This window comes from Arabidopsis lyrata, assembly GCF_000004255.2.
Source record: "Arabidopsis lyrata subsp. lyrata unplaced genomic scaffold ARALYscaffold_1, whole genome shotgun sequence".
Taxonomy (NCBI): Eukaryota; Viridiplantae; Streptophyta; class Magnoliopsida; order Brassicales; family Brassicaceae; genus Arabidopsis; species Arabidopsis lyrata.
The window spans coordinates 26016223-26042697 of record NW_003302555.1 but is presented as its reverse complement, the minus strand read 5'-3'; the positions used below and the strand labels follow the sequence as shown (position 1 = coordinate 26042697).

Genomic DNA, 26475 nt, shown 5'->3' with positions numbered 1-26475 from the left:
AGAATTTTGTTTTACAGAGACGGCTAGGGTTTTGGTTTTGGTTTTTGTGAGAGAGATTTAGGGTTTCGGGATTTTTAACTTTCAGGGTGAAAGGCTATCGTGTTGATAACGTGTTGTAAATTGTGTCTTTCATTAATAGGATGAGGGAATATATATACAAGGATAATAGCAGGATACAGAGAATAAGGTAAAACCCTAATGGGTCATGGGCCGGTTATGGAGTCCATCCATATAGTTTATAACACCCATATTTTTTTCACTCCTTTTTTCGTGAATTACTTTCCACAAGGAAATATGAGCCAACGAGGATAAAATTTTTTGCGAGTGGAATTGAACTATAAAGAATTCATGCTTTCCAAACCCTAAAGCCTGTTAATTCCTTTTTTTTTTGGTCGGCCATTTAGATTCATTGATATAGCCCAAATGGACAAGTTACAGAAAGCCCAGTATATAGAGGATTACAGCGAAAATAAAGCCCAGACCCTAACTAAATCTTAATTAAAGAAAATAAAATATTGAAGCACAAAAGATTTAGAAATTGACACGTGTGGGATATGTGATCTTCTCGAAGCTACGCGTCAAGCCGTGGAGCAGCATCGTCAACGTCGCCGGACATCGCTGGATCGCCGATTAGTCACCGCCGATCAGCTCTGAAGCAATGAGAATCCTCTTGCTTTCTGCCGATCTCAATTCCTAGCCAAACGTCAAGAAATCTCCGGATCGAATGAGAAAAATAGCTTCAAATTCATCCGAGCATCACTATCTCCGGGGAAGCTCCATCATTAGCCACACCCAACTTGATGTGGTCAGATCTTTGCTCTTTCTTCTTTGAGCAAAAGGAATTGATGAAGATATTACTCCTCGAAAAGATTGGAAGGATCGGAGAGAATTTTGAAGAAAAGCGGAGATAATAACGGGCTTAGAGAAAAGAGATCAAATCTCGCTAGTGCGAGAAGCAAAACCCGGACAGAGCCGGTACTGAGAATTCCGACAAAAGCCGGAAATTATTTAGTTCGTTCAAAAAACGAAAATATGTACAATTCCGGTGAAGTCCGAAATCAAAACCGAAAGAAAACTTCTCCACTCTGAAAGATTTAAGATGGATAAGGAATAGAAGCTTTTTAGAATTTCCGGTTAATAATTCCGGTACACCGGAAATCGCCTTCTCTCTCTGAGAGAGAAAGTTATTACAAAAGCCTGTTAATTCCAAACTCGAAAGTCCAAACTTTGACATAAAATTCAAAAATACTTTTCGACTTTACTCAAGTTTCCCCCACTAGAAACAAAAAAAAAACCTAGTGAGTGGAAGACAACTGCCAATTCTATCTCATGTATTAAAACGACAAAGCAATAAACGTCAAACGACATCTACACGACTTAGCTGTCTCAGCTCTTTTCTTAGCTTATGAGAGAAGAGCCTACAAGCATCCATGCTTAGATCCACCGCCGCTGCTAGTGCCACGTGCGCCGCCGCATCCTCCCTACAAGTCACGTGCTTCACACCTACCTCCACCTTAGGCTTGCTCTGTTTCTCCACTCCTTCCACCCTCGTCGACATCACAAACCCCAAGTTTTGTTGCGCTTGGGACAGTGAGAACCTGAAATCCGACCCGGATCCTGAATCAGTTCTTGATGATCTGATGCTTGACCAGGAAGAAAGATCGAAACTTCCTTCAGAGCTACTCAAAGAAGCAGTCCTAGTCGTAGTTGTAGCGGTGGATCCGTCAATGCTAAAACTCCCGCCAAATTTTGTGCTGATCGAGGATGAAGCAGAGACTGCAATGGCGATACCGTCTTTATAAAGCTCAAAACGGTAACCTAGAACGTCGGAGACGCCTGGCTCACGCCATGCTTGAAGGCGACCCCATGGCTTCCAGGTGTAGCCATCAGGTCTGAGGATTAGCCAAGCTCCAGGATTAGACCGAGACACGCGGTTGGAACCAGGAGATGGTACGAAAGGTGTGACCATTGAAGCCATAGCCACTGGTGAACCAGATAGATCATGGATCGTTATCGACCAACCTTTTCTCTCTTTTAAAAACTGTTCCTTTCCACTCGTCAACGACGATAAGCTGCAGAATTCAAACATCACACCATATTAGATATCATCATAAGGAATATACCTAAATTGTGCATAAATCCAAATTCCAAGAAAACTTAAGGAATCAGAGAATACCTAAACATAAATAGCAATGTTACAAGATTCTGTGGTTGGTTAAAAATCTATAATTGGTACTACTAATAAGAACCCTAAGTAAAAAGCAAAAGCTCTGTTTCTAATAAGCAACAAGATAAGTGAAAGTTTGATAATTTACTGACCTGAGACTAAGATTGCGGTCACCGGAGTTTCTGAACCCGAACTTGCAAGTGAAAACAGCTTGTTTTGTGTTTCCTTGAACTTGAAAAACCTGAGGACTACACTCAGGCTCGCCGTCAAATTGAAACACAAATCTCGGGTCGGGTTCAACCCGTACGCTAACGTGGAGCTCCGGATCCGACTCGGACTTCTTCTTATTTTTCGATTTAGTGCCCAAATCAACCCAGCCGTTGTGTGCGAAACACGTCTTCGTCTCCGCCGCCTTCAAATCAAGCGTAACCTCAAACCGACCAATCAGCTTCTCACCGGAAGCAGCGACGAATCCACACGACGCACCACCGCGAGAGTAAACCTCGACGGAGAGAACACTCCATTTGGGCTTCTTAAGAGACGTCTCAATCTGAGACTTGCTTAGACTAAAGCAAGCAGCGACGGTTGAGACGTTACCGGAGCAACACCGAGACTCTGACTCCGATTCGGTTCGTAACAGAACGGGAACAGAAACAATCTGGCGTGGGAAACTCTTGAATTTGATCTTACAATAGCAATTACCGGAGGATACATCCGAAACAGACGGTCCCGATGACGAAGACGATGACGACGATGACCTCGGAAACCTAACCGCCAAATTCCCGACGATGATACGTACGAAAGAGCACGGATCCATTGGATTCAATAAGATTGAATTATCGGTGAATGTTAATTAGAGAGAGCGTAAGAACAAAGGAACTCTTAACACTAACCCTAACAAGTTTAGGGTTTAAGAGAGAATTGGAGTGGAAGAAGAAGGGATTTTTGGAGAAAGCTATTAAAATGGAAGATTGATGAGAAATAAACAGGCTGGAATATAGCTGTGATTTTTTTTGTTAAGAAAGAAAAAATGGAAATTATGTGAAAGATTTTGTGGGGTCAAAAAGCCAAAACTCGCCTGTTAATTTCCAGATATGTAAATGAATTATAATATTCTCATAATGTTTATTTTTGTTTTAGAATGTATTGATTCTTACCCTTGAAATTTCAAGTGTTCTAATATATTTATTTCTTTACTCTTTTATATGATTTCTTAGTTAAAAAATGTTTAGGTTATTGCTGTTCTGTCTTCTAAAATTTTGATATAATTTCTGGAATTGTTTATGTGGTTTATTATATGGTAGTTTTTTTTTTTACATGAAACATATCAAATGATTCGATAGCAACATGTATATATTTTTGCTGGTCTTGAATTCTTAATGTACGTACATTTTTTGTTGTTGTTTTATTGACATTTTACACGTTTTATTTAATATATTTTACTTAGAAAACGATTGAAACTAGGAATGTCGTATATTGTAAGATCGAATATAGCTTTTTTGGCACTGATACTGAACTTACTTGTTTATATCTGAAAGGTCTTGTAAAATGCAGTGTTTTTTTAATGGAACAGTGGATAGAAAAAAGCCAAAGACCTTTTTGATTTGGAATGATTTAGGTTTGAATTTTGAAATTAGCTGATGGAAAATAGTTAGAAGTGGATAATTTATCTAGGGAAAATCACATTTTTAATCCTGAAAGTATAACTGGGTAACACTTTAAACCTCGAAAGAATTCTACTCACATTATAAACCACCAAGTTTATTTTACTAACACTTTAAACCTCCAAACTACCTTTTCTGTTTGCAAAGCTATACATGATGATGTAACAATCAATTTATCTTTGTTTAATATATATTTATTCAATTTAATTTAAATTTTAATTAATTTTTTTATTTATTACGATTTTGACGATAAAAAAAAAAAAAAAAAACATCATCTTCGACTATTCACCGTCCGACCATAATTTTTCAGATTTCTATTCAGTTCATTGTATGTGTTTACCATCTTTTTATTCAATTGGTATTATGAGATTCCAATTTATCCACTCGAGAGAGTGAAAACGCTTATGGATCAGTCTAGAAGATTGTTTCAATAGTTTAATAAGAAATTTCATGGTCGGACGGTGAGTAAACGAAGAAAATAAAGGTTTTTTTTGTTTTTTTAGATTTTATTAATTGTAATAAATAATAAAATTAAGTAAAATTTAAATTAAATTAAATTAATATATATTAAAGAAAGATAAATTGATTATTACATCATAATTTATGGCTTTGCAAACAGAAAAGCTAGTTTGGAGGTTTAAAGTGTTAGTAAAACAATCTTGGTGGTTTATAGTGTTAGTAGAATTCTTTGAAGATTTAAAGTGCTACCCAGTTACACTTTGAAAGTTAAAAATGTGATTTTCCCAATTTATCTATCTGTTTATCACTCAGATTTGATGAGATTGGTCCCAAAAGTTGGAGCACGCATGTATTTACTTGGCATCATTATCCTTTGCTAATAATAATACAGTATAATACAACTTAAGAAGCTACAAAAAAACTGCATAAAGATAAATACGTAAGTCTAAATTAATGTTGGCAAAGAGGTCTAAAACTCATAACAAAACATATATATTTCTTAATCTTTTTTGATGAGGTTATTTATCCTATATCGAATTGTTTATGTTTTTAGTTAATTTCTCTACTTAAAATGAGTTAATGATAAAAACAAATTGAGTAATTTTGTGTCATTTTAATCCGTTTATTTAACATACAGCAATGTGAAAAATAATGCCCAACGGGTAATACTTATGTCTATGGAATTGAGCAGTAGAGACAAACTTACGTTATTTTACAAGCGATGATTTTGTTAAAAGGTAAAGTGTGGAAAAGTTTATTAGAAATATATGTCAAAAAACAGAAATTTAAATTGATGAAGAAATGAAAACATTGAAGACCACAGTTAAATACAAGTAGTTAAATAATTGTAATTTAGAAAAGTAAGATACTATATCATTTAAATAGTTGAATTTCATTTATTTGAAATAGGTATAATTTCAGTTAATACTTAATATGATTAAATTACCAAGATTGTTAAAACTTAGGTTTTTCATAAAGTATACGACATATTGATTTCATAATGCAAAATTATATCTTTAGTCTGTTCGTTTGGTCGCCATAGGTAGTTGCGGCAGCGGCAAACGCATATGAAATTGTTCGTTTGGTCACCGCAGGTACCTGCGGCATAACGCTGCGTTCTGCGGATAAAAATTTTGGACGCTAATTAAAATCAGCGTCAAACGATTAAAAGTTGCGGCTGCCGCTGCCGCAGCTGCCTGCGGCGACAAAACGAACAACAGCCTGCGGTAATGTTTGCCGCCGCCGCTGCCGCTGCCGCCTGCGGCGACGAAACGAACAGAAAAATTATTGTTTTGAAAGTGACTCTCACCAAAGAAAAACTAGAATGTATTATTAAAAGAAAATTATCATTGGAGAAGTGAAAACATTGAAATATATGTCTGTCAAAATATCTATCTTTGAAAACAATCATATGGTGTCTATGATATTTTTTTTACTAGCCGCACCACCAGACCCGGATCAAAAATATTTTGGACCTTGTGTCTATTTAAAAAAAAATTCTGAAAAATGCACATACTATAAAAATTCAGAGCCTTATTTGCAAAAAATTTCTAAAATTTGGAATCCTTAAAACCTTATAAAAAACTGAAAAAAAAACTGTAAGACCTAATGCTATAGCCCTGTCAGCACCATTCCTAAGCCAGGCATACGCACCACACATTGGGACCTCTTTCGAGCCCGCCCAACTTTTGATAAATTATTAAATTGAAACAAATTTGTTTGGTTCAAATGTTATTTTCTGCTATATTTTTATCGTTTGGCTTACGATTAAAATTGACTTCTCACAAAAATAGAGTTTTTGATGGGTTGTCATACTTCAAACAGTTTGTGTTTTTTTTTTTTTTTCAACTGTCAGGTTTCCACCAAATTAGAATTCTTTTGCTCTTCTAGCCTATGAACCCAACTTTCCTTATCTTTATCGGTAATAGTCCCATGGTTGTTGCATAAGTTACCAACCCTTCCTCTTGGATTCTTTTTTAAAAATGTTACTTTAAGTTGTACTTTATTAATTTGGAGAGAAAAGAACACCAATATTTTTACCAACATCTTCTTCCGTTATTGGATTGCACGACGTTATCGACCCAAATCTTGGACACTGTCTGTTCACCAACCTTGATGTGTACGATGAAATAAAAAGATGATATAGCCTCCCACATTCGTCAATATAGGAAGGCTCGATCAAATACCCCATCGTAGTAAAAGTTTTCCCCACAACTCTTATGAAATTTTATTTTGGATGTGCTTCGTTTGATTTTAATACTTATTTTATCGTATACAATCATTGTGATTATCGTTGTAACAATGGAGAAACCCGAATTATTTTTTGGAGGAGCCATTTAGTTTTTCCTATACATATGAATAATACTTAACCTAAAAGGAAATCAAAAAGTTACCATTGGAGAAAAAAATAAATGATTTTCTATGATTATCAAATTTATTATTTTTAATAGTAGAAAAACAAATCTTCATCACATTTAACAATTCAAATCAAATTTCTAATATGACTCACATTTCAATATATTATATATCTATTACCATACAACTATTTTACAATTCTACTATCATTTGACATTTTTATTCAAAATTTGACTGATATTCAATATAAGTTTTTATATAGATATTATTCCTCTTATTTATTTAATTTGTTGACAAACTTAACCATATGCATTGATTTTTTTACCATTATTATTGTTCTTTTGATGACTACTAATTAAAATGAAACTATAGTTAATTATTTTCCTAAAATTTAATGATTATTTCAAACACTCTTTATCTTGCTTAAAAGCATAATTGAAAAGAATAATAAAGTGAAATGGCAATAAAAAAAAGTTATTTAAGAACATAGCAAAGTTATACCTTGAAAAAAAAAGGAAGCAAATTTATTACATTTTCTAGTGAACAAAAATGAGTTTTGGACTATTTTGGACAATTTGACCTATTTTATTTAAATGATATGAGATACGTGATTATTTTTTGTAACATGTTATTGCATGTAAAAATCTAATTTACTTATGTTGAGTAAGTGGTACAAAAATGTGATTATTTTATACGTATAAACCTAATTTACTAAATGAGTTTTTATTTCCGTCATATAAATTATATATCATTATTTACTAAACTGCATTGTGACCGTAAAATTAACCATTGACATGATTTTGTCACATAAAACATAAGAAAAAACGATTTTCATCACCAATAAATTAGGGAAAGATAAAACGATTTTCATCACCAATAAATTAGGGAATTTTTCTGAAGAACATATACAAATCCCAATTTTTCTGAAGAACATATACAAATCCCAATTTTATCATCACCAATAAAAGATAAAATCATCCATCAAAAGGTATTAGTCTATATGACCGGTTTGTGTAAACCGGAATCAAACCAGAAGTCTCTACTATATAAAGAGACTCTCATGTAACAGAAACTTTAAGTTGAATAACAAACTTTTTGGAAGAGGATTATTTTTCTGAAGAACATATACAAATCCCACCAAACCCCGAGCACCCAACGTTTCTCTTGGAAATTTTTTTTTTAATAGTCCATAACAATAAGTTTAATTATGCGTTTGTGTTTTTATGTACTCCTGAAACATTAATTTGATAACTCTTACAATTTCGAGGTAATATTTTTATACCAGTATAAAATTAAAATGTGTTGTAAAAAATAAAACAAAGATGATTGCTAACTTTTAGAGCTTTGTATTCCAGATTTAGTTTTTTGAACCGTTTTAAGTAATGAATCAGTGATAAAAAATAAATGATAATTTGTACTGTATTTTAAAGTTTTTTTTATAGACAACATAAGTTTAATTTTGCAAGGAAAATTATCATTTATTTTTTATCACTGATATTTTCCTAGTAAAAACCTTTCGGTTTATCCATTTATTTACCAAAGATATTGGTCTGAAAGAACAAAGCAAAACCTAGGAAAGCTAAAAAGACACTTAGCCAATTGAATTTGTAAAAAAAAAAAAAATCTTGATTTCTTCTGCGATCTTCGCTTCTCGACGCATCATGTGTTGAAGATTCCTCTCTCTTCCTCTGTACATACTCTCTCTACCCAAGTGTTGTTGAACCAAAAAAAGGGGTCAGATTTAGGGTTTTTGGAAGATTTTTGCGGTTGGACCGGCCCTGCAGCGATGTCTACCTCGTCGCAATCTTTTGTGGCTGGACGGCCTGCATCCATGGCTTCCCCGTCGCAATCGCACCGCTTTTGTGGTCCCTCAGCCACCGCTTCTGGCGGCGGAAGCTTTGACACTTTGAATCGTGTCATCGCTGACCTTTGCAGCCGTGGCAATCCTAAGGTAATGAAGAACATTGTAAAGTATTCTCCTTTTTTATGCTTTAGTAGAAACCCAGAAAATCCTTTTGCTTTTATTGCTTATCTGAAGGAATCTCTCTGTTCTTGTTGATGGAAAATTCGAAATTTTAGTTCTTTTAGGTCTGGGAATTTGTGGATTGTGATCTATTATTGTTGGTTTCAATCAAGTGCGACTTTGTTTGGGTTTTGTATCTGAAATGGTTGATGATTTTTGTTTGTTGAATTAGGAGGGAGCTCCTTTAGCGTTTAGGAAACATGTAGAGGAAGCAGTTCGTGATCTTAGCGGGGAAGCTTCCTCTAGGTTCATGGAGCAGTTATATGACAGGATTGCTAATTTAATTGAGAGCACTGATGTGGCGGAAAACATGGGTGCACTCAGAGCTATTGATGAGTTGACGGAGATTGGCTTTGGTGAGAATGCTACTAAGGTTTCTAGGTTTGCGGGTTATATGAGGACTGTGTTCGAGTTGAAGCGTGATCCTGAAATCTTGGTGCTTGCTAGTAGAGTTTTGGGGCACCTTGCTCGGGCAGGTGGAGCAATGACTTCTGATGAAGTGGAGTTTCAGGTACGATTTGTTGTTTTCCTCCCCTTTCTATCACTGTCTCGGCTCATAGTTGCTCAACTCTTGATCTCGTTTTCACAGATGAAAACAGCTTTTGATTGGCTTCGCGTAGACAGGGTGGAATATCGTCGTTTCGCCGCTGTTTTAATATTAAAGGTATCCTGATTTCAGCTGCCCTATCCTTTAGATAAGCTGCAGAAAAAACATCATTTTCTCTTTTAGTTACTCAGAAAAAAATTTCTGAACAAATAAATTGGATTATGGATGTTTGAAAAATGATAGTGATGGTAACTTTCCAATCCCATAAGTTAATACGGATATGGCTATTTTCTTGCAACATTGTAGGAGATGGCAGAAAATGCTTCTACTGTCTTTAACGTTCATGTCCCTGAATTTGTGGATGCTATCTGGGTTGCACTAAGGGACCCCCAGTTGCAAGTGCGAGAACGAGCTGTTGAAGCTTTGCGTGCTTGCCTTCGTGTTATTGAGAAAAGAGAGACTCGATGGCGAGTGCAGTGGTATGTATTCTCTTATCCTTGAAAATGAGAGTGTCTTAAATGTTTTCCTTAGGTAATATATTTGGTATGATATTTTTGATGCAAGGCTTTTCTTTGTGTTGTTGCAATACTTTCATTTGCAATCCTTTTATGTGGTCCCACCCTCATTTAAGTACTACTTTGCATATTTTACCCCCAAAATGGATAGGATTTGAATATATATTCTTCCGATGGTGATACGTTTTGAGCGTCTGTAACGTGATCAGTGTAGTCTCAATGTATATCAAGTAGATGGGAAATGTAACGAACCCTGTCTGAAGCTTTTGTCAAGTTGAATTATGTTCTCTGACTTGCAGACTTTCTACTGCATTTAAATATATCATTGCCAATGCAATGTTTCAAATTATCAATAGAGGTTTCCATGTTTGTTAACTGATCTTCTCTCCATTTGGCTTTTACAGGTACTATCGGATGTTTGAAGCTACACAGGATGGGTTGGGCAGAAATGCTCCGGTTCATAGTATTCATGGTTCTTTACTTGCCGTGGGGGAGCTGTTGAGGTAAATGCAGAAGTGATTATCTATTTCGGAAGCATCCCTTTCTTTCAGTCAGACACTCAAGTTTGATTCTGGAGTATTTCCGTAGAAGAACTTGTTTGTCCCCATGATGCTTAGGTCTTCATATTGTAGTTTCCATCATTAAAGAAATAGACAATTTATGTATATTCCTCCACTCAGTGTATACCTGAACAAAAGACTCTTGAAGACGAAAATTACGTTGTTTTCTGTTATAAGCAGATTGATTTCATGGCATATTGGGTGTTAAGAGTTTATGGCTTAATGCTAGAGTTTGTTTGCAGGAATACAGGTGAGTTCATGATGTCTAGGTATAGAGAAGTTGCCGAAATTGTCCTCAGATACCTTGAACATCGTGATCGCCTTGTTCGCCTTAGCATCACCTCGTTACTGCCTCGCATTGCTCACTTTCTCCGTGACCGCTTTGTTACAAACTATTTAACAGTAAGTGACTGAAAGTGACTGAGAGATTCTTAAACCAAAATTTATCTGGAAACGTGACATGAATTACTTTCTTGCAGATATGCATGAATCATATTCTTACTGTGTTAAGAATACCGGCTGAACGAGCCAGTGGGTTCATCGCCCTTGGGGAAATGGCTGGTGCTTTGGATGGTGAGCTTATCCACTATTTGCCGACAATTATGTCTCATCTGCGCGATGCGGTGGGTCAAATTGACTTAATTATTTTATATTATAAATATGTATTACTACTTTTGTGTTAAAGTATTATATTGGGTTTTAGTTTTGAAAACTGAACTACACAAGTGGTTTTGTTCGACTATGTTTTCCCTGTAGATTGCTCCACGGAAAGGTAGACCTTTGCTTGAAGCTGTGGCTTGTGTTGGTAACATCGCGAAGGCAATGGGATCCACAGTGGAAACTCATGTTCGAGATCTTTTAGATGTTATGTTTTCATCTGGTCTCTCTTCCACACTTGTTGACGCTCTTGATCAGATAACCATCAGGTAAAGTTGAACGGAAGAAGTTTGTTATCACATACTTTGATGGGTATACGTTTGATGCTGACAATTCTTTGTGTCTCAGCATTCCTTCTTTGCTGCCAACAGTACAAGATCGGCTTCTAGATTGCATTTCGTTGGTTCTTTCAAAATCCCATTATTCTCAAGCAAAGCCTCCTGTTACTGTTATCCGAGGTAGTACAGTGGGCATGTCACCACAGTCTTCTGACCCTAGTTGTTCGGCTCAAGTTCAACTAGCCCTGCAGACTCTTGCTCGTTTCAATTTTAAGGTCAGCGCTCTTTGCGGATAACATTTTCTAAAGAATATGAAATTTCTGTCTTTGAGCTTCTGATTTCTGGCAGGGGCATGATCTTCTTGAATTTGCTCGGGAGTCAGTTGTTGTTTATTTGGATGATGAGGATGCAGCCACAAGAAAAGATGCTGCTTTGTGTTGTTGCAGACTAATTGCAAATTCTCTTTCTGGCATCACACAATTTGGCTCGAGCAGGTCAACACGAGCAGGGGGGAGACGCAGGCGCCTTGTGGAAGAGGTTTTATATCATACTGAAAGCCCATTACATTTTTTCTTATTGCTTTTCTTTAATTTCACTGTTTCTCATTACAAAAGATTTCTTTTTATTCTTTTCCAAGTCTGAACTCCAGTATGTTAAGTATGCTTCGTGATGGCATTTATAATTGCAATACCAGTGGCGGTTCCAATTTTCTGCTTGCTGAGAAATGATGTTTGGGTTCTGCAGATTGTGGAAAAGCTTCTCCGGACAGCCGTTGCGGATGCTGATGTAACTGTTCGCAAGTCTATCTTCGTTTCTTTATATGGCAACCAATGTTTCGATGATTATCTAGCACAGGCTGATAGTTTGACTGCCATTTTTGCTTCCTTAAATGATGAGGTATGGTTGTGTTATTTGTTTGAATAAAAGTAGCAGCTTACATGTCATACTGCAGTTCTATTTTGTTACAGATCTTATTTGTCTCTCTTGGGGAGAATTATGGATCCCTAGTAATTTTTCTGTTCTTTAAAATTCAATTTTGTCGGTTCATGAAGTTAGTATTTAATTACTCTTCCTATTATAGAAATTTTGGATACCAAGATGTAGCTGGACTTCTGGTCTACGAGTTAGCTTCTATTGTGTCACAAAACAGTGTTACTTATTAAGCTGTACTGGAAAAGTGCAGCTGAGATAACTTAATTGGATGATTTGTGGATGGATGGAATGAATGCCTTTTGTTGGTGGATGCATCGTGTGACACCCCTGTTAACTTGATAGAATGCTTGGCTTATGTTTCACCCCACCTGGCTACAGTATCTGTCCTAGTCAATGGAACCATTTCAATTAATATATTACAATATCTCTGTTTAACAGGACCTTGATGTTCGAGAATATGCCATCTCAGTTGCTGGGAGGTTATCTGAAAAAAATCCAGCATACGTACTTCCAGCACTTCGTCGCCATCTTATACAGTTGTTAACCTATCTTGAGCTGAGGTAACTACAAATTTCCTTAGTTCATATAGGAAGATTCGTTTCCTAGATTAAGTATCTGGTGCATTGACTTCAATTATAATGTCAGCAGTGCAGATAACAAGTGCAGAGAAGAGAGTGCGAAGCTCCTTGGTTGTTTAGTTCGAAATTGTGAACGGCTCGTTCTTCCATACGTAGCCCCTGTCCAAAAGGTATAATTTCTTTTCACTTCTTATATAGTATGGGCCATACTGTATGGCTATTATTGTTGTTCACGGGGTTGTAACTCTTGTTTTCTAGGCACTTGTTGCAAGACTTAGTGAAGGAACTGGAGTGAATGCTAACAATAATATTGTCACTGGAGTTCTCGTAACTGTTGGGGATCTTGCAAGAGTGGTAAGTTGAAATATAATTTTGGTAAGTTTTAGTTTCTATATTAAGTGTCGATCCAATCATAACTGTGTTTTTGCTGCGCGTTAAAGTTGCTGTCTGATTTTGACTATTTCTATCTGTGTTCTAAGTCTGTGTTGCCTAAGCGTATTTCAAGTTTCAATGCCCTAGCCAGTATCTAATATTGTCTTCTTTTCTTTTGTCTCTAAGTTGACAGAATGTTGGTACTTTTATTTCCTTTCCTGTCATGTTATTTAATGTGTTTGGCTAAGATATTCCCTTCCTGGTTTTCTTTTGCGTTGCTTGCTCAGGGTGGCTTGGCAATGAGACAATATATTCCGGAGCTGATGCCTTTAATTGTTGAAGCTTTAATGGATGGAGCTGCTGTAGCAAAACGTGAGGTGGCTGTTTCTACTCTTGGTCAAGTTGTTCAAAGTACAGGGTATGAGATATTTACCTTCTTTTACGACTTCTTCTTGTTTTATTTGATAATGCTACTAGGCATTTTTGAGCATGCTAATCTTCTTGTTAACTAAGACAATGCTACTATCTTGATTGGCGAAAGCCTGGTTGGGACTAGATGGAAATACTGGATTCTAAGTGAATTTTTGACACAAACTGTGCCTCTATCTCTTCTTATTAGCTAGGTAGAAGACTGAGCTATCCTCAGGCTGTTGCTCTGTGTTAATGTATACCATATGTGTTATATGTGTATCCTTTAAACTACTAAAAGTGGGAAAATTCTAGATGAAATGAAAAAATTGTTATCCCTAGCCAGTTCTTCTATCTGCGACAGATCTTTGTGATGGTTTGTTGTTTGTCTCTCCTGAGATGGCTCACTATTCCCGGAGAAAGAATATTGCCTTTCTGTGTCGGAACTTGTCATGAGTTGTTATTCTCTCTTTGTCGTGCAAAAGGATTGATTTACCAATACCTAGTATATTATGCTACCTAGATTTAATCAACTGTATCATTGGTGTTTATGAGGTTGTAGACATTTGTAGACAGTGGGGTGATCAACTTGCATGTTGCTGTTTAGTAACTTGGGACATGTGCTAATTATTGTGCACATAACTAGTACAAAATGAAGGGAGTTCCAGAAGATTACAATCCTCCCTGCATGTTATTTACGGCTCTCATTTCATTATTAACACAGGTATGTTGTGACTCCATACAAGGAATACCCATTGTTGCTTGGCTTACTCTTGAAACTGCTGAAAGGTGACTTAGTGTGGTCTACCAGACGAGAAGTGCTCAAGGTAGTTTCTAGAGAATCTTTTTTTTACTCTAGACTATTCAAGAAGATAGTTTTGTGATAAACAAGGTTATATCTACAGGTTCTTGGAATTATGGGCGCTTTGGATCCTCATGTGCATAAACGTAACCAACAAAGTTTATCAGGATCACATGGTGAAGTTCCTCGCGGCACTGGTGATTCAGGTCAACCTATTCCATCAATTGATGAGTTACCTGTGGAACTCCGGCCGTCATTTGCTACATCGGAGGATTATTACTCAACGGTATTTCTTAATTTTGTGTGAATATTTTGCAATTGTAGTCTGAATTGTGCTCAATTACTTTCCTCATTGTTATAGGTTGCTATCAACTCGCTTATGCGAATTCTTAGAGATGCATCACTTCTTAGTTACCACAAAAGGGTTGTTAGATCTCTGATGATTATTTTCAAGGTAACTAAAACCATCTTGACTGTTTTTTTAGAATAAACTTGTGTTGGAGTTGCAATGAAGACGTTACAACTTTATCACATCTTTGTTTTTGCGAGGTTAGTCAATGGGATTGGGATGCGTGCCTTACTTGCCAAAGGTAGGTTTATATAATATTGTATCTCCGGCAGCTTTCGATAAATGCTATCTCTGTTTTACGTTTTGGTAATTTGTTGGGTTGGTTCCACCTCTGATTTTGAAGGTTTTACCTGAGCTTTTTCACACTGTTCGAACGTCTGATGAGAACCTGAAGGACTTTATCACATGGGGTCTTGGGACTCTTGTTTCCATTGTGCGCCAGGTATATCCACCTTAACATTTTCATGTATGGTCAAAATAAGACCGACTTTGTGTAAACTCATAGCTTATGTTATCTGTCTACAGCACATACGCAAGTATCTGCCAGAGCTGCTCTCATTAGTCTCTGAACTATGGTCATCCTTCACCTTGCCAGGTCCCATACGCCCATCACGTGGTCTTCCGGTAAGTTGTATGCTGCCTAGAGTATGCTATGTTTCTTATTGATTACGGACATATATCTTATGGGGAGTTCTTCGCCCCTCTTACTGATAATCAGGTTCTGCATCTACTGGAACATCTTTGCTTGGCACTTAATGATGAATTCAGAACTTATCTTCCAGTCATCCTTCCATGTTTCATCCAAGTATTAGGTGATGCGGAGCGGTTTAATGATTACACCTATGTTCCTGATATTCTCCACACACTCGAAGTGTTTGGCGGTCAGTAATACTTGTCTGACATCCTCATAGTCATTTTATATTATTTGGGCATGCGAGTTCTAGTAATTATCGTATGCAGTTTTTTTACCGGAAGGTAAAGAGGTTCCACAGTATTATATCGTGTAGTGTAAGATGATATAAGTAGTTTGGTTATTATATGCATGTTTGTTTCTTATCTATCAATCCAACTTTTTTATTTAATATATTGGATCTTTGACTAGTCAGATTGTTTACTCCTGTAGTTTCTATTTTCTCACCATGGCCAGATTTCACTCTGATGGTTGACCCTTAGAGTCCTTTTGTGCAGGAACTCTTGATGAGCACATGCATTTACTCCTTCCTGCCCTTATTCGATTGTTTAAAGTAGATGCTCCTGTAGCTATAAGACGCGATGCCATCAAAACTTTGACAAGAGTAATCCCGTGTGTTCAGGTTAGGAGCTTTGGTTATTTATTTTGATTTTTTTTTTCCTTATGCTGATCCAGAAAAATATTCAATATTAAGCTTCTTGTAATACTTTTTAATTATCGGTATATATCCTCAGGTTACTGGTCATATCTCCGCTCTCGTGCATCACTTGAAGCTAGTATTAGATGGGTGAGTTATACTGATTTTCACTATCTGAAAACAGTGTATTGGTTACTTTTTCCTAAGGTTTTTCTACAATACTTCTTCAAAACTTAGGCATTGTGTCACTATCTGGTTTTCTCTTAAATGGTTGGCAATGCATTATCAAAAAGGATTTAATTAATATTATCTCATTAGCTTTCATTCGTCATTGTTACTGTTACAAATCTGTTTTACATAAGTTGTTTGTATTGCTTAGTTACAAATTTTTCTGGCCACAAGTATTTGTTATTAGAACTCCGCAGATGTTAGTAAATTTTCTTTATATCATGGAATTTTATCTGCCATTATTGATGTGACCCAATTATTTTCTGGTGGATTTTCATTTCACGTTTATCTAAACCTTACTCGTGATTTCAGTTTCGTACGGATAAATACTGATGGGGTATCTTCTGTAATCGCAGGAAGAATGATGAGTTGCGGAAGGATGCTGTCGATGCACTATGTTGTTTGGCACATGCACTTGGAGAGGACTTCACCATATTCATTGAATCAATTCACAAGCTTTTGTTGAAGCATCGATTGCGGGTCTTGCATTTTGCTATCTTTTAAATAAAAATAGCAGCAAAAATTCATCTGTCATGTGTATAAATGTCATTTGTATACTTCTGTCTGTAAAATCTCACTGTCCAACATTTTTTCAGCATAAAGAATTTGAGGAAATTCATTCTCGCTGGCGGAAACGTGAACCATTGATTGTAGCTACAACTGCAACCCAACAATTAAGTAGGCGACTGCCAGTTGAGGTTATCAGGGATCCTGTAATTGAGAATGAGATCGATCCTTTCGAAGAAGGAACTGACAGAAACCATCAGGTACTCTTTTCTGTGTCGTATATAATCATATATAGATTCTTAATGTGTTAAAATTTTGTTGTCAAGTTTCAAGTTAAGCTCATAATTATACTCCAACATTGTACAAATTTTCTAGTTGATGGCATAGTCATTATTAGTATGACTTCATTGTGTCTCTGCATCTTGCCCTTGTTGTTGGTAAGAATCCTGTGGAGGAGGCACACTTTGGGTCTAATGTAGGGTTCCTTAGCAGAATCAGGCGGATCTTTTTAAACAGCTTGGATGTTTTCTTTTTCTTTTTCTTATCTAAATGATGGGTGGGTTTTTCTATAGCAACGTACATTCATTGAAGCTCAGTCTTGGTCCTGAGCCATTTTGCTTCAATGAGTTTGTAAATATGTCCTCTATATTTCCTCTTCTCCATGGACATTCCTTCAGCTTATAAAAACAAATAAAACTATATATGGGCTTGATTTAACATGTTCCTCTAGTAAAGTTTATTTAGTCTTTCTTAGTTTTGAAAGAGCTACAACTGTCACTTATGGCTTGATGATCTGCTGAACAGGTTAATGATGGTAGACTACGGACAGCTGGAGAAGCTTCTCAACGCAGCACCAAGGAAGATTGGGAGGAATGGATGAGACATTTTAGTATTGAATTACTTAAGGAGTCTCCCTCTCCAGCATTAAGAACTTGTGCAAAACTTGCTCAGTTGCAGGTTTTTCATCTATGCTCTTTCTTTCCTCTCTCAAAAGGGTATGCATTTTAATGATTGTGTTTTGCAGCCATTTGTCGGGAGAGAGTTGTTTGCTGCTGGCTTTGTCAGTTGCTGGGCACAGCTAAACGAGTCTAGCCAAAAGCAGTTAGTTAGGAGCTTGGAAATGGCCTTTTCTTCTCCAAACATCCCCCCAGAGATTTTAGCGACACTACTCAATCTGGTATGTTCTTTGTTAAATTACAAGAAAATTTAAACAGGACAGCGACCTGTGATTGAGTCACTGGCTATAACGAACAGCAAATTTGTTTCCTGTGGCTGTGGTTGTGCTTATTGAGTGCTTGTATTTTAGCTTAGGCGACAGTAATGAGTTGACTACATTTTCCAAGACTCGAAACAAAAACTTCTTAGGTCACCATTTCTTTAGTGATTGCACCTGTTAGTCTTTCTACTGGAAGGATGTCAAATACGTTTTTTTTTTTGTTGCTAAAACCGTCAACAGAATGATCTGTGAGTGTACATGGAAACATGATGTGTAACTTTGATTTAATCTAATATTAACACTAGAATTCTTATAGTCTTTTCGTTTAATCTATATTACGTTTAGGTTGGATAAAGAATCATACGTTTAGAATCAAAATCAACCAATTATTATGTGTGATCCTGTTGCTTGGTCCTGTCCCTTGTGCTTGATTTTATCATTACTCTTTTTAGGCAGAGTTTATGGAACATGATGAGAAGCCTCTTCCCATTGATATTCGTCTTCTGGGGGCTCTAGCTGAAAAGGTTTGCGTCATTTATTCGCTAGTTAAATTAGATTTGGTATTTCTTTCATTTGCGTATCAAGTATTCATCTGATTTTCTTGGTAATGGTGCAATATTCCAACTTTGTAGTGCCGTGTTTTTGCCAAAGCTCTGCATTATAAAGAGATGGAATTTGAAGGTCCACGGTCCAGGAGGATGGATGCCAACCCTGTTGCTGTTGTCGAGGCTCTTATACACATAAATAATCAGTTACACCAGCATGAGGTACACTGTGTTTTGTATCCTATTTCGACCATCTCACTCACCATCTTTGATATTTGTTATTATTGATTGGTTGTATTTTCTTTGTCATAGGCTGCTGTCGGCATACTAACCTATGCTCAACAACATCTTGATGTGCAATTAAAAGAATCATGGTAACATGACTTTTCTGAATCATGATGCACTTATTTTCAGTTCTGTTTGATAGGCATTCCGACACAAGATTGTGTGTGGTTGCATTCTTTGATCCTAATCAGTTGAAAAGCACTAACAGTGTTTGTTTCTAGGTATGAGAAGCTGCAGCGCTGGGACGATGCACTCAAGGCGTACACTTTGAAAGCATCTCAAACATCAAATCCTCATCTTGTGTTAGAAGCCACATTAGGTCGGTGGTAACCAAGACTAATATCGGGAGGATTTAGTGGGGTTTTTTCTTCGATAATGTTTTTTTCTAAGTTTTGTTGGCATTTTTTGGTCGATATTCTGTTAGTAGTATATAGAGAATTGTGGGTTCATAACATTCGTACAAGTTAGCAGAAAAAAGCATTTTTTCCAATCTAAAATTTTCAGTTGCACATTGATATGATGCTTCTTTTTTCCTTTTCATGAAATTGCCTGAATCTATAGCTATTTACCACGCTGTAGGACAAATGAGATGTCTTGCTGCACTTGCACGATGGGAAGAGCTCAACAATCTCTGCAAAGAGTACTGGAGTCCTGCTGAGCCATCCGCGCGTCTGGAAATGGCACCAATGGTTGGTAACTTCTACTTATGCTACATTTGGTGATACAGCTACATGGTTAAATGAATGTCTTCTTGCAACCATACTAGGCTGCACAAGCTGCGTGGAATATGGGAGAGTGGGATCAAATGGCAGAATATGTGTCTCGGTTAGATGATGGCGATGAAACAAAGCTTCGGGGTTTAGCAAGCCCGGTTTCTAGTGGCGACGGGAGCAGTAATGGCACATTCTTCAGGGCTGTTCTGTTAGTTCGAAGGGGAAAGGTACACTTGAACCTATACTTTTGTACTTTAAATCTTATCATGCTTACTTATAACTTATTTGCAGACACTTATTTCTGCGTATGTGTGCCTGTGGATATTTGTCTTTCCTTTTTAGTACGACGAGGCGCGCGAATATGTTGAAAGAGCTAGAAAATGTCTTGCCACAGAACTTGCAGCGCTGGTAGGTTTTCATTTCTGGCAGTATTTTCATATAAACTTTTGTTAAAAATATCTATGAATCATCTGTTGTGAATAAAGCGAACAGAAGTATAGCAGCAAAGATATTTGTTACTAGTCTCAGCCTTTTCCATTATGTCCTTGAAATTATTTGAGTATGCCATGTGGTGTTGGAAGTAGGAAGATACATTCCTGACATCTTAGTTACATATTGAGCTCTATTTTAACAACATCTTGTGCATGATATCGTTGGTTCTTGTCAATAGAAGCATCATGTAATCACCATGGTTACCTTCTTAGTTGCTCACATAGACTGAAAAACTTGTAAATGTTTATTTGCGTTTCTACAGGTTTTGGAGAGCTATGAGCGTGCGTACAGCAATATGGTTCGTGTTCAGCAGCTGTCAGAACTAGAGGAGGTTAGATCTCAATTATCAAAGATCCCTTCTCCTGGACACCCTCCCTAACCACTAAGGGGAAATAGGAGAAAAGTCTAAAATCTAAATGTTTGTTTGATTCATATTTTGTATTAACATATACATGATGAATCTTTCTTGTTTCTTTCTATTTTTTTTTCCTGTTGTATCGATAATAGGTAATTGAATATTATACGCTGCCTGTGGGAAATACTATTGCTGAAGAACGGAGAGCTCTAATTCGTAATATGTGGACTCAGCGGATTCAGGGATCTAAGCGTAATGTGGAGGTATATTAATTCTTATGTTCCCATGTTAGTTGAGTCACTGAGTGAATGACAAGTCATTTGGTATTGTAAGCATCAAATATTGCAGTATGATGACTTTAGTAAATGAATCTTCCCTACTAGGTTTGCTTTATTTAGTTTCCGCCTGTTGATTTATAAGTAAAGTAGCTTTTTACCAGACTGTTAGTCAGAGCCTGTATCACATAGGTAGATCAAAAAACTTTCCAGATAAGAAAACTCATTGAAATTTTATGGAGTGATCTCAGTTTTTCCTTATAATAGTGTGCGTTTTAATACTTTGCATTCCCAATACTGCTCAGGTGTGGCAAGCACTTTTGGCTGTCAGGGCACTTGTGCTACCTCCTACAGAAGATGTTGAAACTTGGCTCAAGTTTGCCTCGCTTTGTCGAAAGAGTGGGAGAATCAGTCAGGCGAAATCTACTCTACTCAAGCTCTTACCGGTCTTGAACTTTTGCCTTTTGGTTGTAGAATTTTCTCTGCCAAGAGTGTAGCTTTATTCTGTTATGTCTAACTTGGAACCTTATTTTGTAGTTTGATCCAGAAGTATCGCCAGAAAACATGCAATATCACGGACCTCCACAAGTGATGCTTGGATACTTAAAATACCAATGGTCACTTGGAGAGGAACGTAAGCGCAAAGAGGCATTTACCAAGCTGCAGGTATGTCATATACCAATTGCTTCTTGCATTGTCTGGGTTTATTCTCTTTCTCACATTTTCCCATATCTTGCTTGAATGGCCATGTTATATCTTCCCTTGATCTAAATTTAATTGTTTCTAGATTCTGACGAGAGAGCTCTCAAGTGTGCCACATTCTCAATCTGACATACTGGCTAGTATGGTATCTAGCAAGGGTGCAAATGTTCCACTTCTTGCACGTGTAAATCTCAAACTGGGAACGTGGCAGTGGGCACTTTCTTCCGGTTTGAATGATGGGTCTATTCAAGGTGAATTATAGTTGCTTTTAACTGTGTAAGTGTAATCAACCTACGTCTGTCCATAACACTTTGGTGACAAAATATACTCTCTTCCAGAAATTCGTGATGCGTTCGACAAATCTACCCGCTATGCTCCTAAATGGGCTAAAGCATGGCACACATGGGCGTTATTCAATACCGCAGTGATGTCGCATTACATTTCAAGAGGTCAAATTGCTTCCCAGTTCGTTGTTTCTGCTGTCACTGGATATTTTTATTCAATAGCATGTGCAGCAAATGCCAAAGGAGTTGATGATAGTTTACAGGTAAAGCGTGCATGCATCCATGGCTTTTCCATGTTACACAAACGGAAACGTGTCTTTCTTTTCTTTTTAATGTTGTTTAACCATGGTTGGTGGTCTGTTAAATTATTTTCCTCTTCTGTCTCATTTCCATAGGACATACTGCGTCTTCTCACATTGTGGTTCAACCATGGAGCTACAGCTGATGTCCAAACAGCATTGAAGACAGGATTCAGTCATGTCAACATTAACACATGGCTTGTTGTGCTGCCTCAAATAATTGCTAGGATACATTCTAATAATCGTGCTGTCAGGGAACTGATACAGTCTCTTCTCATTCGCATAGGCGAAAACCACCCACAGGTTTGCAGTTTTCTAGAAACTTTATAAATCTTCATCAGTATTACAATTCCATGGTGGGAATTAAGAAATATATGTAAAGTTTTATGCTGCCATTTTGATCGCATATGTACGTACTTCTATTTTGATGCATAATTTCTCCTTGACTATTTGTTTTCAAATGTTTTCAGGCACTGATGTATCCCCTTCTCGTTGCATGTAAATCAATAAGCAATCTTCGGAGAGCTGCAGCTCAAGAGGTGGTTGATAAAGTTCGCCAGCACAGTGGTGCACTCGTGGATCAGGTTAAAAGTCATCTATTGTGTTTGTCGATTTTATTGAAATATATATTTTTTAACTGAGCTAATTAGTGACCCCCTTCCTCTACATCCACAACAACGAAAAAAACAGGCGCAACTTGTATCACATGAACTTATCAGGGTTGCCATACTTTGGCATGAAATGTGGCACGAAGCTCTAGAAGAAGCTAGTCGCTTGTATTTTGGTGAACATAACATTGAAGGAATGCTGAAAGTACTTGAACCCTTACATGATATGCTTAACGAAGGTGCAAGTAAGGACAGTACGACTATACAGGAAAGAGCATTTATAGAGGTGGGGACATTTCAATACCGTATTTGAGTATTTGGGTATTTGGGTATTTAGGTGTGTGTTCACGTTATTTATAATTACATCTTTCTCTAGCACCTGGGTGTACAGCATTGCAGTGTCTAGTTTTTTTTTTTTGCTATGTAACTTGTAGTTATTTTTTCTTTTTCGGGATTTTAAAGAATTAAAATCAACCAGTTGCCCTTGATAGAATCAGATTACTATTGTTACTGTATGGAGTGTTTCTTGTCTCATATATTTCAGTAAATGTTATATGTGAACTTTACAATGTTCTTTAATGTCAGCAACTTAAGTTAGTGTAATGTTGATGCAGGCATACCGTCACGAACTACAAGAGGCACATGAATGCTGTTGCAATTACAAGATAACAGGGAAAGATGCTGAACTTACACAGGTGATCAGAAATTTAAACAAAATTTCAGATGAGTGTTTGCTGTCTTCTTAGGAAAGGGACGGGAATTGACATTTTTTTCTTTTCAATTCTTTATCTTCATTAGGCTTGGGATCTTTACTATCACGTTTTCAAACGGATTGACAAACAGCTAGCAAGTCTCACGACATTGGATTTGGAGGTAATACGATTCTCTTTTTCTTTGGTTCCCTCACTCCTTTTGAGCTCTAATCTGACTGGCATGTTACTTGTTGGATAGTCTGTATCTCCTGAGTTGCTGCTGTGCCGTGACTTGGAGCTAGCAGTTCCTGGAACATATCGTGCAGGTAACAACATATTGAACTGCTAAAGTTTGCCTGAGCTGATTTATGTTATTAACCCACGCTTCATTGCTTACATGCATACTTCGTTTTTCTTCTAATTAGATGCCCCTGTCGTGACGATATCATCGTTTTCACGCCAACTTGTTGTTATAACCTCTAAACAAAGACCAAGGAAATTGACTATTCATGGAAATGATGGTGAGGACTACGCCTTCTTGTTGAAGGGTCATGAAGATCTAAGGCAAGATGAGCGTGTTATGCAGGTGATTCTCAAAAAAATCAGTTGTTCATTGTTCTGATGAATTCTTGTTGGAGAATATGTAATTGAAGTTTTCAGTTTACACTTCAAATATACTCAGTTTTCAGCTACAAAATCACATCTATACCTTTCCTCTTATTTGTGTTTCAGCTTTTTGGTTTGGTGAACACTTTGCTTGAGAATTCCAGAAAAACAGCAGAAAAAGATCTTTCCATCCAACGTTATTCTGTAATACCACTATCTCCCAATAGTGGACTCATCGGATGGGTTCCGAACTGCGATACCCTTCACCATCTTATTCGAGAGTACAGAGATGCGCGAAAGGTTTGTCTTGTATTCACTAAGGTTTTCACTCCTGAAACTATCTGCAGTTTACGTTAATTCTTACACATGCCTTTCTGAATTTTTAGATCATTCTTAATCAAGAAAATAAGCATATGTTGAGTTTTGCTCCAGACTATGACAATCTACCGCTTATAGCAAAGGTTGAAGTATTTGAGTATGCTCTAGAAAACACAGAGGGAAATGATCTATCCAGGGTACTCAGTTCTCTTATTCTGGTAACTTTATTTTGGGTAAAGTACCTAATCTGGAGTACTAAGTTGCTTCTATTCTTCCCCTTCTTATTAGGTTCTCTGGTTAAAAAGTCGCTCGTCAGAGGTTTGGCTGGAAAGAAGAACAAACTATACTAGAAGTTTAGCAGTTATGAGTATGGTATGTAGTTAATTTCATCCTTTGTTCTCCACTTGTGTAGCATCAAATTTAAATTTTCAGGTGTTTAACTCGCAAATGAAATGAACTTCATGCATTACTTTGTGTCAGGTTGGTTATATTCTTGGGTTAGGTGATCGACACCCAAGTAACCTTATGCTCCATAGATACAGGTACATAAAACTGAAATAAGGTTTACATTACATGTTCAACTTTTGGTTCTATTTCTTTATCAATGGTTTTAATTGTGCAGTGGAAAAATCTTGCATATTGATTTTGGAGATTGTTTTGAGGCTTCTATGAATAGAGAGAAGTTTCCTGAAAAGGTATTGATTTTAATGTTTTCCTCGTATATTTGTTTGCGACAATTGTGGGTATCGAAGAACCGATGTGAGGATTGCTTAAATAATTTTAGGTTCCATTCCGCCTGACAAGAATGCTTGTCAAAGCAATGGAAGTCAGTGGTATCGAAGGAAACTTCCGCTCAACCTGCGAAAACGTTATGCAAGTTCTCAGAACCAATAAAGATAGTGTAATGGCAATGATGGAAGCGTTTGTGCATGATCCTTTAATCAATTGGCGTCTTTTCAATTTCAATGAAGTCCCTCAATTAGCACTGCTCGGTAACAACAACCCCAATGCTCCTGCTGATGTTGAGCCTGAGGAAGAAGATGAAGATCCCGCTGATATAGACCTTCCTCAGCCTCAAAGGAGTACTCGAGAGAAAGAGATTCTTCAGGTTTCTTTTGAAGATCTTTTATGTTTTCTATTTTCTCAAGGGGGATTTTTCCTTAAAATTTGATTCTTGGATTATTTCAGGCTGTGAATATGCTTGGAGATGCTAATGAAGTTTTAAATGAGCGTGCCGTAGTTGTTATGGCTCGTATGAGTCATAAGCTTACAGGGCGTGATTTCTCTTCGTCTGCGATTCCGAGCAATCCCATTGCCGATCATAATAACTTGCTCGGAGGAGATTCTCATGAAGTCGAACATGGTTTGTCTGTGAAAGTTCAGGTTCAAAAACTAATCAATCAAGCCACTTCCCATGAAAATCTCTGTCAAAACTATGTTGGGTATGTTCCTCTACATTCCTCTGCTTTTGGTAAAAAAAGATTAACAAATGCATCTATGCGAAAATGTGAGGGCTTGGAAACTAATTAGTGAAATAAATTTCTTGTTTCTGTTCTTTTATTGCAGGTGGTGCCCTTTCTGGTGAGATGGGTCATCTGTACATTTTTAATGTAAATAGGCTTTGTAATTTTCAATTAAGTTGCATTTATTTGGACTAATTCGATAATAAACTATGTTCTTTTTTATGTAAATAATTTATTAGTTTCATAGTCATGTATTATAAAGATAATGTAGCGTGGATGGATAAATTAAATGGGTATGTCACTTTTTTTTCTTTTCTGAAATATACACTCTTTTTTGATGGAATTGCGACAAAGAAGGTACATGTTTTATGAACTATATAAAGCAATTGGAATATGCATGTTCATTTCACTGAAACATGTTTCCGGAGTAAAAGATGGATTTCATAAAAATCAACATAATTTTGTTAAAATCCACATAATATTGTTATAAAATAAAATTATTGTAAAATTTCTGACTAGAACACAAAATTTGTGATTTTAATAGAGTAGACAAGTATAAATGTCAAAATTATGTTGTGGGTTGTTAAGTTGTTGGTATCTTCGTTAAACCTACCAAAACAAGACAATTTGTAACATTGAGTTGAGGCAACATGTGTGTGATAAGTACATTGGTACGACACTATTATGAAGCTAACATTAGTAATAAAGCCTTTTATCAACCAAAAAAAAAAAAACATGTTCTTCTGTTTTATTTTTCTCTTTTTATGTATTTGGTACCAATATTAATTCGGAATGGGGACAAAAAACGAGACGTGGAGTCTCGCGTTACGTTACCACTCTCAATTGCGGCAATTTAGCAGCCACACATACCATCACAGCGTTAGCGCATCTT

General features: G+C 36.7%; 2 protein-coding genes across 2 annotated transcripts; one reads left to right on the top strand and one right to left on the bottom strand.

Moving 5' to 3' along the window:
- Positions 1–391: 391 nt before the first annotated feature.
- On the bottom strand, positions 392–3191 carry LOC9330290. Its single transcript, XM_002891506.2, has 2 exons — positions 2320–3191; positions 392–2072 (listed from the first exon to the last, which is right to left on the bottom strand). Exons 1-2 carry the CDS (start codon positions 2982–2984, stop codon positions 1358–1360), a joined length of 1380 nt encoding a protein of 459 aa, XP_002891552.1. The 5' UTR covers positions 2985–3191; the 3' UTR covers positions 392–1357.
- Positions 3192–8043: 4852 nt separating this feature from the next.
- On the top strand, positions 8044–25904 carry LOC9330289 (serine/threonine-protein kinase TOR). The gene is made up of 56 exons (XM_021011031.1): positions 8044–8596; positions 8841–9179; positions 9258–9332; positions 9522–9694; positions 10135–10233; positions 10533–10692; positions 10770–10913; positions 11047–11216; positions 11296–11500; positions 11574–11762; positions 11970–12122; positions 12597–12718; positions 12807–12906; positions 12995–13090; positions 13396–13526; positions 14241–14343; positions 14422–14604; positions 14680–14772; positions 14873–14908; positions 15011–15109; positions 15193–15291; positions 15386–15548; positions 15856–15980; positions 16093–16145; positions 16580–16703; positions 16820–16990; positions 17535–17687; positions 17755–17907; positions 18399–18470; positions 18579–18713; positions 18804–18865; positions 18998–19095; positions 19356–19465; positions 19543–19716; positions 19832–19897; positions 20244–20312; positions 20489–20599; positions 20917–21057; positions 21149–21277; positions 21399–21564; positions 21652–21860; positions 21993–22199; positions 22367–22480; positions 22587–22790; positions 23119–23199; positions 23303–23377; positions 23456–23522; positions 23622–23782; positions 23929–24102; positions 24189–24317; positions 24409–24492; positions 24601–24662; positions 24743–24815; positions 24905–25228; positions 25309–25562; positions 25687–25904. The coding sequence occupies exons 1-56, from the start codon at positions 8432–8434 to the stop codon at positions 25703–25705; spliced, it is 7446 nt and encodes a 2481-aa protein (XP_020866690.1). The 5' UTR covers positions 8044–8431; the 3' UTR covers positions 25706–25904.
- The last annotated feature ends 571 nt before the right edge of the window (positions 25905–26475 follow it).

Bases quoted from the DNA above. Each gene is read 5' to 3' on its own strand.
- LOC9330289 (XM_021011031.1), top strand. From the start codon at position 8,432: ATGTCTACCTCGTCGCAATCTTTTGTGGCTGGACGGCCTGCATCCATG. The intron at 11,763-11,969 runs GTTTTATATCAT...TGGGTTCTGCAG, and splicing joins GCAGGCGCCTTGTGGAAGAG to ATTGTGGAAAAGCTTCTCCG. The intron at 19,096-19,355 runs GTCGGTGGTAAC...ACCACGCTGTAG, and splicing joins TGTGTTAGAAGCCACATTAG to GACAAATGAGATGTCTTGCT.
- LOC9330290 (XM_002891506.2), bottom strand. From the start codon at position 2,984: ATGGATCCGTGCTCTTTCGTACGTATCATCGTCGGGAATTTGGCGGTT. The intron at 2,073-2,319 runs GTCAGTAAATTA...TGAATTCTGCAG, and splicing joins GACCGCAATCTTAGTCTCAG to CTTATCGTCGTTGACGAGTG.